The 15804-nt window shown below is 43.4% G+C and overlaps 1 protein-coding gene across 3 annotated transcripts in view; it reads left to right on the forward strand.

The window, feature by feature from the left end:
• LOC115141768 (Golgi SNAP receptor complex member 1-like) overlaps window positions 1–15804 on the forward strand; it is a 51816-nt gene that overhangs the window by 26824 nt on the left and 9188 nt on the right. For all 3 annotated transcript variants that reach the window (XM_065000323.1, XM_029680947.2, XM_029680949.2), the window contains exon 7: window positions 10999–11028. In XM_065000323.1, the coding sequence (XP_064856395.1) occupies window positions 10999–11028 (30 nt within the window). The remainder of the gene's footprint in view (window positions 1–10998; window positions 11029–15804) is intronic.

Consider the following 15804-nt stretch of genomic DNA (forward strand, 5'->3'; position numbering starts at 1 on the left):
CTGAGAGCGAGTGCGCAACACACATCCGTCCCCAGTCTCATTGGCGCTTATAAAAATGCAATGAATCAGCTTCCGCCGCAGCTCTCAACAGTCCCCCCCCCCCCCCCCCCTCTGCACCTAATGATTTACTAGCTGAGCACCACAGCAGACTGATGGTGAAGGTCCAGACTTTTACCGGTCATCCTTTCTTCCTTCCATTGGCCACCTTGCCTTTATTAATTCAACCAACCTCTAATAACAGCTTTGTCAGGTGGGTGTCAACCCCTCACTCTCACCCGGCTGTCCTCCTTACCCCCCTCACCACTATCCTCACCCAGCTGTCACCATGATTAATAGACCAATAACAAAGAATTTAAACCTTTCTGCCACCAACAGCTAGTTTTCAGTTTCCCCTTCCTGCTCAGACCACTCCCAGACTGTCCTAGAACAATTCTTGCTTGAATTATTTTTGCTCAAACTTTTTTCCTTTTGAATGGAAATCTATTACAGTAGGGTACTTAATTGTTACCCAGAAATGATTTCATATTGATCCAAAAACGGCAGCATTGGACCATTTCATTGGCTCATTAATTTGACGCATGTTGCACTACAATGTCATTTTTCTGATTTTGTACTTTTTTCTTCTCCATCCCTACAATAGAGTTCCAGACACTTGTAGAATCTATGCAAAGGTGCATTGAAGCGGCTCGTTGTGGCCCAACGCCCTATTAAGACATTTTTATATTGATTTTGGCACCTTTTTATATGGCTTACATCCTAAGTCTTTGTCTCTAGCCAAATAGTTAGTCCTAAAAAGTTTACAAGCTCATTTGATTCGGATCTTGACTCAAGCTCCAATGAGTAGCTAATTGCAGTCTTGCATTGCATACTTGCGTGGGATATAAATGAGGCTTTAGGTCATCAACAGCTGTAAGACTGATGGGAAGACACTGTCACACTACTCCTCTAGAGTGGCCAGAGAGACTGCAGGTCTCATGCTAATAGACTTAAGAGAGGTCATCTTTCCGGGAACGCTAGTTAACACCAACAGGAAGGAAGTAATCATCAACTCCCCATACATACACACCATTAGGGCTTGTCAGAGCACACACATTATACCAAAACGCCCTCATTAACTCTCAAGTGCAGTTTAAATCAATATCACGTCTTGATCTCTGTCAACTTTTGACCGCTGTGGTAGGACATTGAGTCACCTGCTTCCCCGTTGGTGAATCCAGCGATGTGCAGTGTGTCGTCGTCGGCTCCTGGACCCACAGAGGAGGAGTACTTGGCAAACTCTCGTTTCCCCTCAAAGTCCTCCCATGTCCTTCCTCATACTTCCTCCTCCGGGTGAGATGGAATATGTCCTCCAGCCCCAGCCAATACTCTCCATCTGCGTTGCCAAACCCTCTCTTGTAGTGATCCCATCGCCTGTGCCGTCCATCCTGCTGTTAGTGGCCAGTACACCTGCACGCCGGACGTTGGGCCAAGTAGGTAGAAGCTGTAGATGCTGCTGGGTTGGGTGTTGTCATGGTTGTAGATGTCAGCACAGTATAAAGGCAGGGTTTACTGAGAGTGGACGGCTAAAGGAGCCAATGGAGCCAGGAGCAACATTACCTTCTTTCTACCGGATGGAGAGTTGTTTCACGTTGATTTGTGTCATCTCGTTTTCTGTCTTGATGGTTTTTCTGATTGATTCGGACTCTTATGCCTGTGAGCCCAAAATAACATGATCAACATTACAGATTTGTATGGAGTTAACTGTCCAATAGACCTTATCTGCTGACTGGGTGGAAATGTTGTAGCTGTGTGTTCATTGACGTCAAGGTACCAGTACTGCTTTTTGGTTCTTGACTAACAAGCCATGGTGAGAATCAGACGCCTGTGTATTTTCCTGAACCAATATGTGTGTGCATGCTAAGTGTGACAAAAACAGCTTTACAATTTGATCATCTATGAATGTAGGTGGATTTGCACAGTTTTCACAATTTTGTTGCCTTAGACCCTGGAAGCATTTGGTCTTAGCAACTTTTTAAAGCTACCGTGAGATCAATACATCCTTTTTGGGGACTTTTCTGAGATATAGCCATTGATTCTTGAATATAAATTATGCCACATGAGCTTAGTGCAACTTTCTTACCCAATCAGAACCATTCAAAACATGGTAAACTACCATTTTCATTCCGTGGATGGACAGTCTTTACGTCCAGAGCTATCTATGAATGTAAGAGTACTTCTCCAGCCCCATCCCTCAGACTTTTACCAAAACAGCTTTAAAACTGAATGTTTTATCTCCTCTTGGGGCAACATTTATCTATTCTTGACAAAATGGGAAAACTGCAACAAAGGGGTAAATACCTTATATGGTTATTCATAATGCAGTATCCAGCCTTTATTTAGTATTTTTTACCATTGGCTATGTTTTGGTGGTACATGTGTGTTGCTGTGGCTGATGTAATTGTGCGATGTTTATATTGGAATGGAACACCTGTTTTATATGTGTGACCCATCTGGCCTTCAGAGGTCTGACTGGTCAGGTACCATATGAGAACACGGCCTTTTGGCTATGGTGTCCCTCCACCAGCGACTTTGCAGAGTAATTATTTTAAACCACTATCCTCCATCTCCTCATGGTCATTTGCTGCATTCCTATTGGTCCTGCTGACCTGACACCTATAGTCCAGATGGTCCCTTCATATGGACAACCTGCCTTCGTTCCAGTTCTCTACCGTTCGCGGGGTGTGCACTCGTTCACTAACAATCATGTGTTGGATTGGTGCAAGCCTAGCTGGAAGGAGTTTCCACCATATTCCTCACACCAGTCCATTCCTTATACCCCCCCCCACCCTCATGGATTTTTCTTTTTTTTTCTCACCTTTATTTAACCAGGTAGGCTAGTTGAGAACACCTTTATTTAACCAGGTAGGCTAGTTGAGAACACCTTTATTTAACCAGGTAGGCAAGTTGAGAACAAGTTCTCATTTACAATTGCGACCTGGCCAAGATAAAGCAAAGCAGTTCGACACATACAACGACACAGAGTTACACATGGAGTAAAACCAACATACAGTATAAACAAGTCTATATACGATGTGAGCAAATGAGGTGAGATAAGGGAGGTAAAGGCAGAAAAAGGCCATGGTGGCAAAGTAAATACAATATAGCAAGTAAAACACTGGAATGGTAGATTTGCAATGGAAGAATGTGCAAAGTAGAAATAAAAATAATGGGGTGCAAAGGAGCTTAATTAATTAATTAAATACAGTAGGGAAAGAGGTAGTTGTTTGGGCTAAATTATAGGTGGGCTATGTACAGGTGCAGTAATCTGTGAGCTGCTCTGACAGTTGGTGCTTAAAGCTAGTGAGGGAAATAAGTGTTTCCAGTTTCAGAGATTTTTGTAGTTCGTTCCAGTCATTGGCAGCAGAGAACTGGAAGGAGAGGCGGCCAAAGAAAGAATTGGTTTTGGGGGTGACTAGAGAGATGTACATACCTGCTGGAGCGTGTGCTACAGGTGGGAGATGCTATGGTGACCAGCGAGCTGAGATAAGGGGGGACTTTACCTAGCAGGGTCTTGTAGATGACATGGAGCCAGTGGGTTTGGCGACGAGTATGAAGCGAGGGCCAGCCAACGAGAGCGTACAGGTCGCAATGGTGGGTAGTATAAAAGGGGCTTTGGTGACAAAACGGATTGCACTGTGATAGACTGCATCCACTTTGTTGAGTAGAGTGAGTATTGGAGGCTATTTTGTAAATGACATTGCCAAAGTCGAGGATTGGTAGGATGGTCAGTTTTACAAGGGTATGTTTGGCAGCATGAGTGAAGGATGCTTTGTTGCGAAATAGGAATCCAATTCTAGATTTAACTTTGGATTGGAGATGTTTGATGTGGGTCTGGAAGGAGAGTTTACAGTCTAACCAGACACCTAGAATATGTGGACAACTACAAATACCTAAGTCAGAGCCGTCCAGAGTAGTGATGTTGGACAGGCGGGCAGGTGCAGGCAGCGATCGGTTGAAGAGCATGCATTTAGTTTTACTTGTATTTAAGAGCAATTGGAGGCCACGGAAGGAGAGTTGTATGGCATTGAAGCTTGCCTGGAGGGTCCAAAGAAGGGCCAGAAGTAGACAGAAGGGTGTCGTCTGCGTAGAGGTGGATCAGAGATTTGAAAGTACACGCTTCAGGAAGGGTAGATCATCCTAACGCAGCCAATGTCCCATAACCCCATTTTTATGTTCCAGTAAGTTTTAAAGCAGGAATCAAGACATAACGGACATGTTATTTTCGGTGCAATGAAATGATAAAACCATGTTTAGTTAAACCATCTCACTAAATGCAGTTGTACCCATAATGGTTTGATAAGAAGCTACAACAGTTTTGTGTAGGAACACACAACTTGTGTATTTGTTGGAAGTGAGACATGATGTTAAAACATCTCACTAAATAACCCTAATATTGTTTCCCCTCCTACTCTATTGTCTACACTCTCTCTCCACCCTGATAATCAAGAACTCCGCCCTGATGATCAAGATCTCTGCCCTGATTTGACTACCTATTTCTTCCCCTTGGACACGAGCCAGACCAACTTAGCTCTATACCTGCCTCACCCTCCTTTCTCTCCCTCCTCTCCTAGTCCTGCTGTCCTCCTCCCTCTGTCGTCCTGCCCCCTACTCTCTTTCTCCCCTTCCTCGAGTTGTGCTGTTCCTTCCTGTCCTAACCATAAAAGATGTGGTTGTCAGGCAGGGGTCAGCCCATTAGTAAAAAGGGGGCCTTGCCAGTCAGATCTGTCTCTCTCAGTAAAGCCAGGTGGCACAGGATGGAAAGGATGGCCAAGCCCGCATCCCCTACTGCCCCCGGGGACATGAATCACTGGGGGGGGGGGGGGGATATGGGATGAAGTGTGTGTGCTTTCGCAGAGCCGAGACATTGTGTAGTACTGTTGTATACGACATGATTACAATTGCTTTGACTATCACAATCGCATCCTGTCTAGCAGAATATAAAATCATAATTGTTCCGACCAATAATTGAGGTTTGTCCACCAATGGTGTCCTGTTCCCGTGAAGGGAGAACTAAACTCACTACTGACTGCTACTTTGTTTTTGTTTATCCTCTTTTCTCTGAGACATTACCAGTATTGATTTAAATTAGGAAATAAAGTGCTGTGACAATTGTTTTTGATGAGCAACTTGAGCCGCAAGGGGGGGACTGTGACACTAGAAGAATATGTGTGCCTGCTCAGAGGTTATTAGGGTCTGTGGAACTAGATGGAGGAGAGTTCTCGCCATGCCCTCTTCCTCCGGGGTAGGGAAGAAGACTCTGGGGACTCTCCTACTCAGGGGAGCAAGATCCTGGTTCTCCTGAGCCCATACCGCTTAGTCATTCAGGGCCTGGAAGACCAAACAAATTATTTATTCTGACTGGCTCCAGCTAAACCTCATTATCTCTAGCTTAGATGTTACTGCCTGGTTCCATCAACATCACAACAATATACCTCGGGATTAATTAACCTGTCCCCACACACACACACACACACACACACTCGCTCTCGGTCGGTTCAGGAAAAGGGTAGGGCGGGGGTGCTCCTTTTTAAAAAGCCACACAGAGCTACAGGTGCAGCAGGATTGCCTTGTCTTCAGTATGCGTACAGTATTTCCATTACAGCATTATTTATTGTAAGATGCTGCCCATTGCCCATATACTGTAACAGTCATCCCATCCCACCACCATTAGCTCCATTCTAATTGGTTAGCATCCATAATGCTGTAATATATACAGGAAGTGCAATGCTTCCTGGCTCTTCTGTCTTCCACTGTGAAGAAATGGCACCTTATTCCCTATATAGTGCACTACTTTTGACCAGGGCGCGTCAAAAGTAGTTCACTGTCTAATATAGGGAATAGGGTGCCATTTGAGACACTGTGAAGCAGTGCCTGATCTCTGTGTGCAGCTGGCTGTGTTGCATTCACTGTAGTTCAGATTCACAACATTATTTCTGTCTGTTGAGCCACTTCACGACGTTAGCCATTATCTCGTCACACTTACAAAGGACAGCCATCCGACAAATGTATTCAAGTTAAACTAAGGGAGGGAGAAGGGAAGATCAACTTAATTTGGGAATTTTCTGTGATCTTAGGGGAAATGAGTGAGTTGGCAAGTTCCATGCTGTTGCCTAAAGAGAGCTCTGTAACAACAATTTGGGATAATAGCAATAAAGACTTGTTTGTGTTTGGTTCATCAATAAATACTTAGTTACAGAACTCCCACCCTAGGTGAAAGGCAGCCTACACTTTTATTCATTTGACTTAATGTAGATGAATGAGTCTAGGGTAAGCTAGTAGTAATTTACATGTTTTTGAGCTCCATACTTTTTTGGATAATCTGTGTGTGAGTGAGGCTCTCTGTACAACCACAAAATGGGGGGTCCAATGTCACTGAGACAATTGCTGAAGGACAGGAAGAGAGACTGAGTAAAGGGCCTCGTCAGCAGCAACGGACCATTTATAACAATTAGCAGCACATTGCTAACAGTGCTCACAGGCTTAATATGTCATCAACGGGTTGGCTGCAGATGAATGACACTGTATGAGGTGACACACCAGCTAAACAGGCTATTAGCTGTGTCTGAAGATGAGCTCTGAGGTGATTGGTACGGTGTCACAGTGATGGGGGCTAGGGATGATAGCAAAGCTATTTGTTTGAAGGATAGGATTGGGAACTGTGGGCAGTAAGAGGTTAGGAGTGGTACTATTTTGGCTGTGTGTTCATATTCAAGTCCGGTATACACTGAATTTACAAAACGTTATTTCAATGACCTAGACTGACCAGGTGAATTTAGGTGGAAGCTATGATGTAAGCCTGACTTTGACTGACAGTGAAAATGATATAGCACACCTCTCAGATATACATTCAGGAGAGGGTCCCTCATCCCCTTCCATCCCTCCCTCCTTCCCTCCTGTCTGGTTATGCAGCATTAGCATGCAAAGTGTTACCTGGGGTGTTAACGCTAGGCTAGCTGAAAGAGAGAGGGATGAAGGGAGAGATGATGTTATGGGAAATTAGGGAGTTAGCCATTTCCATGCTGCTGCCTAACGAGAGCTTTGTAACAATATAGGACAGGGAGAGACTATAGCTTGAGAGAAGGAGAGATCTAGTAAAGTGCCTCGTCAGCAGCAACTGGGGCCATTAATAACAATTAGCAGCACAGTGCTAACAGTGCGATTCTCACAGGCTTTGTCTTCAATGGGTTGGCTGACACCGTATGAGGTGACACCCCACATACACAACCAGACTGGGATAGGATGAGGTACCATGGGTAGTAGGAAGTCAGGAGTGGTAGGAATACATGCATACAGTTGAAGTAGGATCACCACTTTTATTTTAAGAATGTGAAAGGTCAGAATAATAGTAGAGTGATTTATTTCAGCTTTTATTTCTTTCATCACATTCCCAGTGGGTCAGAAGTTTACATTCACTCAATTAGAATTTGGTAGCATTGCCTTTAAATTGTTTAGCTTGGGTCAAACGTTTCAGGTAGCCTTCCACAAGCTTCCCACAATAAGTTCAGTGCATTTTGGCCCATTCCTCCTGACAGAGCTGGTGTAACTGAGTCAGGTTTGTAGGCCTCCTTGCTCGCACACGCTTTTTCAGTTCTGCCCACAAATTTTCTATAGGGTTGAGGTCAGGGCTTTGTGATGGCCACTCCAATACCTTGACTTTGTTGTCCTTTAAGCCATTTTGTCACAACTTTGGAAGTATGCTCGGGGTCATTGTCCATTTGGAAGACCCATTTGCGACCAAGCTTTAACTTCCTGACTGATGTCTTGAGATGATGCTTCAATATATCCACACAATTTTCCTGCCTCATGATGCCAGCTATTTTGTGAAGTGTACCAGTCCCTCCTGCAGCAAAGCACCCCCACAACATGATGCTGCCACCACAATGTTTCATGGTTGGGATGGTGTTCTTCGGCTTGCAAGCCTCCCCCTTTTCTTCCAAACATAACGATGGTCATTATGGCCAAACAATTATATATTTGTTTCATCAGACCGGAGGACATTTCTCCAAAAAGTACAATCTTTGTCCCCATGTGCAGTTGCAAACCGTAGTCTGGCTTTTTTATGGCGGTTTTGGAGCAGTGGCTTTTTCCTTGCTGAGCTGCCTTTCAGGTTATGTCGATATAGGACTTGTCTTACTGTGGATATAGATACTTTTGTACCTGTTTCCTCCAGCATCTTCACATGGTCCTTTGCTGTTGTTCTGGAATTTATTTGAAATTTTCACACAAGTACGTTCATCTCTCCTTCCTGAGCGGTATGACAGCTGCATGGTCCCATGGTGTTTATACTTGTTTACTATTGTTTGTACAGATGAACGTGGTACCTTCAGGCATTTGGGAAATTTCTCCCAAGGATAAACCAGACTTGTGGAGGTCTATCATTATTTTTCTGAGGTCTTGGCTGATTTATTTTGATTTTCCCATGATGTCAAGCAAAGAGGCACTGAGTTTGAAGGTAGGCCATGAAATGCATCCACAGGTACACCTCCAATAGGCTAATTGACATAATTTGAGTCAATCAAAAGCTTCTAAAGCCATGTCCATAATTTTTGGGAATTTTCCAAGTTGTTTAAAGGCACAATCAACTTAGTGTATGTAAACTTCTGACCCACTGGAATTGTGATACAGTGAAATAATCTGTCTGTAAACAATTGTTGGAATAATTACTTGTCATGCACAAAGTAGATGTCCTAACCGACTTGCCAAAACTATAGTTTGTTAACCTCTTCAGTCGACCCTCTACTTTTTTGAACATTTTGTTAAAAATCGCGCAACATTTCAGCGCCCTGCTACTCATGCCAGGAATATAGTACGTTCATATGGTTAGAATGTGTGTATAGGAAACCCTTGTACGTTTTTAAAACTGGTTAAATCACGACTGTGGCTATTACATAACGTGCGTTACATCGGAAAGCGCAGGAAAACCTGATCACAGAAAATGGAAATAAATATCCTTGCGCCACTTCCAGCAATTGTTAACAGTGAGCCGAATTAGATAAGACCGAGCATTCAACTCCCACAGCATCCCCATGTTGTCGAGTATCTTGTGAATTTAATCATCTTTGATTCTTGGTTGAACCGAAAGAGGGGCACCGCTTACCTCCGGTCTCCGCCCAGATCATTCCGGAAGAGCTCTCTCCTGAAATTTTTTCCAAGACGACAGCTAATGATATTTACATCGCCTACGGATGATTTTTATCGCTTATTAACGTTTACTAATACCTAAAGTAGCATTACAAACGTATTTCGAAGTGTTTTGTGAAAGTTTATCATCTACTTTTTGAATTTTAAAAAATGACGTTACGTTGTGAAATCGCAGTTTTTTTCGTTTATCACACAGTCTACATATAACGATATCTTGGCTTTATATGGCCCGATTTAATCGAAATAAAGACCCAATAGTGTTTATGGGACATCTAGGAGTGCCAACAAAGAAGATGGTGAAAGGTAATGACTGTTTTCTATTTTATTGTGCGGTTTGTGTAACGCCGAAATGCTAATTATTTTGTTTACGTCCCCTGCTGTGCTTTTCTGTTGTAGTGTATTGGTGCATGCTATCAGATAATAGCTTCTCATGCTGTCGCCGAAAAGCATTTTAAAAATCGGACTTGTTGCCTGGATTCACAACGAGTGTAGCTTTAATTTGATACCCTGCATGTGTATTTTAATGAACTTTTGAGTTTTAACTAATACTATTAGCATTTAGCGTAGCGCATTTGCATTTCCAGAGCTCTAGTTGGGACGCAATCGTCCCAAGTAGAGGCAACAGGTTAACAAGACATTTGTGGCCTGGTTGAAAAACAAGTTTTAATGACTCCAACCTAAGTCTATGTAAACCTCAGACTTCAACTGTACATTCAGGAGAGGGTTTCTCACCACCTCCCTCCTTCGACCCCCTCCTGTCTGGTCATGCAGCATTATCATGCAAAGTGTTAGCTGTGGTGTTAGTGCTAGGCTAGCTCAGAGTGAGGGTTGGAGGGAGAGAGTGAAGGAAAGCACTTTAGGAGCTTAGTGCGGCCTTTCTCTCGCTTCTACGTATTATACATGTAATGGAGCTGAAACCTGTTAGTCATTCCTCCTTTTTATGAGATGTAGAGCTGGATGGACAGATCACAGTATAGATATGTTTTCCACACCTCCCCTGAAACCACCTGACAATGACATGACATTCTAAAGAATTAGGCCGAAGATTTATTTAACACTGTTTTATGCGCCTCTGAGAGGGGTTGTTTTAGTTGAAAGAAATTGACAAGATGACATTTTATATCTGTTGGGAATATGTTTTTTGATTCAAGAAATATTTGATTTGTGAAGATAACCGCAATGCTGCTGTAGCCAGTAAAGTCAACTCTGTCGGCTATAGAGAAAGCCATAGTAGTACCATACGGTGTTGACAATGCTATCCCTGACTGCAGGCTGATGTGTGTGGACAGGACATGACTCCTGTTATGAATGTTTCATGCGACCTTTCACCTCAGTGAATGCAATGCCATAGAGCTGTCATAAAGGTGACACAACAGCTGTCATAAGCAATCCCATCAAATCATTTGGTATTTATGACCCCATCTGTGCCCTGTGATACATTCAGTGGTTCCTCATCCTAACTCAAGATGCACAAAAGCAACTCTGTATTTTCTTTTGGAGATCACGCATTGAAGTCAATGAGAAATTGGAATGAAGGCCCACAACATAAATCAAAGTTGAGTATTTCAGCTCATCGGCTCTGTTAGGCTGGGTGCTGCTGGGGAGGGAGGGAAGGGGGTTCCCGGCCAAGCGCAGCGAGCCCATGGACCTGAACAGAACTCTGGGTAGCTTGGCATCGATTGCTTCTTCCCTGATCCTGACTCCCAGAGAGATGTGGAGATAAAGTCAGTTAGTCTCCCCCATATCACCACACTGCTGCTGTCTCACCTCAGAAACTAACCATCTCCTTCTTCTCTTTTCTCCTCTCTCTCCTTGCAGCTCTGACCGCCTGATGGATGACACAATAAGGTAAGCCTAATGCAGACAGACATTCTCTCACACAGCATATGTTTTACTATCATTGTGGGGACCTAAAATTTATTTGCATTAAATCCAATTTTCCCGGACCCTTAAACCTAACCATTACCCCTAATTGTAACCCTAAACCTAACCTCTAAGCCTAAAATAACTGGGAAATATCCCCACGAGGGAGAATTTCTTGTTTTACTATCCTTGTTGGGATTTTTTCTTCTTCTTCGGTACCCACGAGTATAGGCACTCACACACTCTCACACTCACACATATACAGTACCAGTCAAAGTTTGGACAAACCTACTCATGCAAGGGTTTCTCTTTATTTTTACCATTTTCTACATTGTAGAATAATAGTGATGATATCAAAACTATGAAATAACGTAAGGAATGATTTAGTAAGCAGAAAAGTGTTAAACAAATCAAAATATATTTGAGATTCTTCGAAGTAGCCACCCTTTGCCTTGATGACAGCTTTGCACACTCTTGGGATTCTCTCAGGCAGCTTCATGAGGTAGTCACCTGGAGTGCATTTCAATTAACAGGTGTGCCTTTGTGCAAGTTAATTTGTGTGGAATTTCTTTCCTCAATGCGTTTGAGCCAATCAGTTGTGTTGTGACAGGTAGGGGTGGTATACAGAAGACGGCCCTATTTGGTAAAAGACCAAGTCTATATTATGGCAAGGACCGCTCAAATAAGCAAAGACATTACTTTAAGACATGAAGGTCAGTCAATCCTGAAAATGTCAAGAACTTTAAAAGGTTCTTCAAATGCAGTTGCAAAAACCATCAAGCGCTTTGATGAAACTCTCTCATGAGGACTGCCACAGGAAAGCAAGACCCAGAGTTACCTCTGCTGCAGAGGATAAGTTCGTTAGTTACCAGCCTCAGGAATTATAGCCCAAATTAATGCTTCAGAGTTCAAGTAACACACATCTCAACTTCAACTGTTCAGAGGAAACTGCTTGAATCAGGGCTTCATGGTCAAATTGCTCCAAAGAAACCACTACTAAAGGACACCAGTAAGATGACTTGCTTGGGCCAAGAAACACGAGGAATGGACATTAGACCAGTGGAAATCTGTCCTTTGGTTTGATGAGTCCAAATCTGAGATTTTTGGTTCCAACCGCCTTGTCTTTGTGAGACGCAGAGTAGGTGAACGGATGATCTCCGCATATGTGGTTCTCACCGTGAAGCATGGAGGTGTGATGGTGTGAGGGTGCTTTGCTGGTGACACGGTCAGTGATTTATTTAGATTTCAAGCACACTTAACCAGCATAGCATAGCTACCATAGCATTCTGCAGCGATACGCCATCCCATGTGGTTTGCGCTTAGTGGGACTTAAAAAAAAAATTCAACAAGACAATGACCCAACACACCTCCAGGCTGTGTAAGGGCTATTTGACCAAGAAGGAGAGTGATGGAGTGCTTCATCAGATGACCTGGCCCCCACGATCACCTGACCTCAACACAGTTGAGAAGGTTTGGAATGAGTTGAACTGCAGAGTGAAGGAAAAGCAGCCAACAAGTGTTCATCATATGTGGGAACTTCTTCAAGACTGTTGGGAAAGCATTCCAGGTGAAGCTGGTTGAGAGTGCCGAGAGTGTGCAAAGCTGTCATCAAGGCAAAGGGTGGCTACTTTGAAGAATCTAAGATATATATGTAAATGTATGTTTATCTTTATTTGGATTTGTTTGAAAACTTTTTTGGTTACTACATGATTCCGTATGTGTTATTTCATAGTTTTGATGTATTCACTACTATTCTACAATGTAGAAAATAGTAAAAAATAAAGGAAAACCCTTGAATGACAAGGTGTTTCCAAACTTTTGACTGGTACTGATATATAATTTCTACCACAACCTATAGAATTGCTACCACAGGGGTTGGTGTGGTAAAGATTCTATAGGAAGAGGGACTGAAGATTCTTTCAAACAACTTTATTATAAGATATGCAAAAATGGAGCAGTTTAACAATCCACTCACCTTACACAGTTAAAGCCCAACGAACAGAGTTGGCTTTCTCCTTTTATAGAAAGTACATCTTCTTGTCATGTGACAGTTAGCTGAATTCTCTTTTTTCCCTGCAATTCCCACGTAGCTAAATTCCTGCCGATCGTAAACACAGAAGCTCACACTGCGGTGTCACACAAGACAAGTTTGTATCAGTAAACAATACTCCCATATGACAACGTACAATATTTAAGAAAAAAACAGCATAGTATGTCGTGAATATTAATGTCCTCCACATAGCTACAGTGGATGTTAGACATCTCCATGGGCATGAGGTGAAGTCTAAAGAGTCGAGTACAGAGACATTAGTGATCCTGACAAATCAGATGGTGACCTGTGTGGAGCGCTTTGCCTCTGACCCCACCTCTTAACATCCACTGTGACACCATTAGATGAAGAGATTACACCATTAGCCCAGAGATGGATACAAGATCAGCTTTCAGACCTAAGTGGGCTGATATGGTCAAGCACAGTTTGAGGAGAGAGGAAGTGGACTATGCCGCTATCCCTCCCACCATCTCAGCCTCCCTGTTGCCTCTGCCTCATATGCCATAAGGGGTGTCCCCAGTCATGTGTGGCCAACCAGCCCAACCTCCTCCACCCACCCACCCTCAATCTATCCATCCTTCCCTCCCTCCCCCTCCTATCCATCTTCTCTCCTTGCCGCAGTCCACCCACAGATTGCTGCCCATAGGGGAGGCTACTGGCGCAGGTGCTTCATTAAGTGGACTTGTGAGCCATGCAGCGCCTCTTCCCGTCCAGCCACCCCAGCCTCCCTCTCCCACTCTCCTTCCTCTTGTTTAAGTGAAGCAGAAAATTACACTGGATGAGAAAGTCACCATCATTACCGGTTCTCTCAAAGTCTTGAACACGCCTAACAAGACACGCACACAGAGAGAAGATAATGAAGCTTATTTCTTTGTTCTCTTGATTATTTGTGTTATTATGCCCTGTGGGGACGAGGAGGGCTGAGATATATATATATATATGTGTCTTAATATGCAATCAGGTTTTAAGACCCTTTCACAGGTTGGAGATAACACCTGCAATGTTTTGAGAGTAACAGTTGATCAGGTACTCCAGTGAGTACCCCGAAGCAGAAAGGAAAGGGTGAGATTCTTACAGCACAAAAATGCTGTTGTTTGTGGTAGTTACATTAACATCTCCATATTTAGGTCTTTCAAATTGCAGTTAGACTGGTGAGAATTGGTCTCAATAAACATATCTAGAAGCCCCACAGCGAGTTTACTTCAGGTCATTTTCCTTGAGATGTGAACGGTGATGAGCTAAGCTAGTTTAGCATTGAGCTGGTGTTCAGCCAGGTTGAGTCGGTGTGTATGAGTTAGCATTAGACTAGCCCCTATCAGATAGCAGCTCTGATTGCCAGTAGCACATTAGCGTAGCGCTAACGCTGGCCCAGTGTTACAGTCCGTCAGCAGTGTTGGGCTTTGGGAAGAGAGGCGATCAGTCTTCCCCTCTGACTCTGGAGAACATGATATATGAGCTAGACCCTTGGCATAGAGAGAGCTTGTCCCGTCAGCAATACCCTGCAAGAGGTGTTGCACACGCTTACTGTATTTACTCAGACTCACATTGTACTTACAAAGAAAACAGAGTACAAATTTTAAACAACCACACTTTCTCAATCAAACACACTCGCACCCATGCATACACACTCAAACACACAGTGCACTCACATCCTTGCTTGGTCAAACTCACTCAAAACACCAAACACGCACACATGCTCACTCACCTGACCAAGTCACTAATCTGACAACCAGGCTCAGTATACTAGGTTCTGACAGCCATGTAAACAAGTCTGGTTGACCCCCCCATGGGTTCTGCTCACCAAGGGCCATACCTGGCCTAGGGGGCCCCCAGGACACCCTTTCGTATTTTACTGTTGTCACCTTGTTAGTCTCTGAGGCCAGGGCAGACTGTTGCGTAATCCTACGTGTCCCTGCAGCTAGGCAATTAGCGACAACAGATTTGTTCCCATATTTGTAACCAGGGATAAATAGTGTACATCTGTTTGATCCCAACCTTTTTTCTCCTCGCTGCCCCCCAAAAAGAGTCTGCCTGTATCCAGAGCACAACGCCAGTGAATACATTTGAATACACCTGTATTTAAATCCAGGAATTCCACTTAAAAACAACTATCAGTATGTTGCCAAATACTGTCTTATTTGAAGTCTTAGCACATTATAAAGGAAGTCATTGGGAGAGGGGTTTTGGGCTGTGGATTAAGGTGCCGGGTTAACTACATCATATGCCATTGCGGGGCTAAAAGGAGTTGAGTGTTAACTGCCAAAATATATTTAACTAACTGGATTCTCTCAACCAGCTTCATAAGGTAGTCACCTGGAATGCATTTCAATTAATAGGTGTGCCTTTGTGCAAGTTAATTTGTGTGGAATTTCTTTCCTCAATGCGTTTGAGCCAATCAGTTGTGTTGTGACAAGGTAGGGGTGGTATACAGAAGACAGCCCTATTTGGTAAAAGACCAAGTCCATATTATGGCAAGGACAGCTCAAATAAGCAAATACATTACTTTACGTCATGAAGGTCAGTCAATCTGGAAGATTTCAAAAACTTTGATAGTTTCTTCAAGTGCAGTCGCAAAAACCATCAAGCGCAATGATAAAACTCTCTCATGAGGACCGCCACAGGAAAGGAAGACCCAGAGTTACCTCTGCTTCAAAGGACAAGTTATTTAGAGTTATCAGCCTCAGAAATTGCAGCCCAAATTAATGCTTCAG

The sequence above is a fragment of the Oncorhynchus nerka genome, linkage group LG14 (assembly GCF_034236695.1).
Source record: "Oncorhynchus nerka isolate Pitt River linkage group LG14, Oner_Uvic_2.0, whole genome shotgun sequence".
In the NCBI taxonomy this organism is placed as follows: domain Eukaryota; kingdom Metazoa; phylum Chordata; class Actinopteri; order Salmoniformes; family Salmonidae; genus Oncorhynchus; species Oncorhynchus nerka.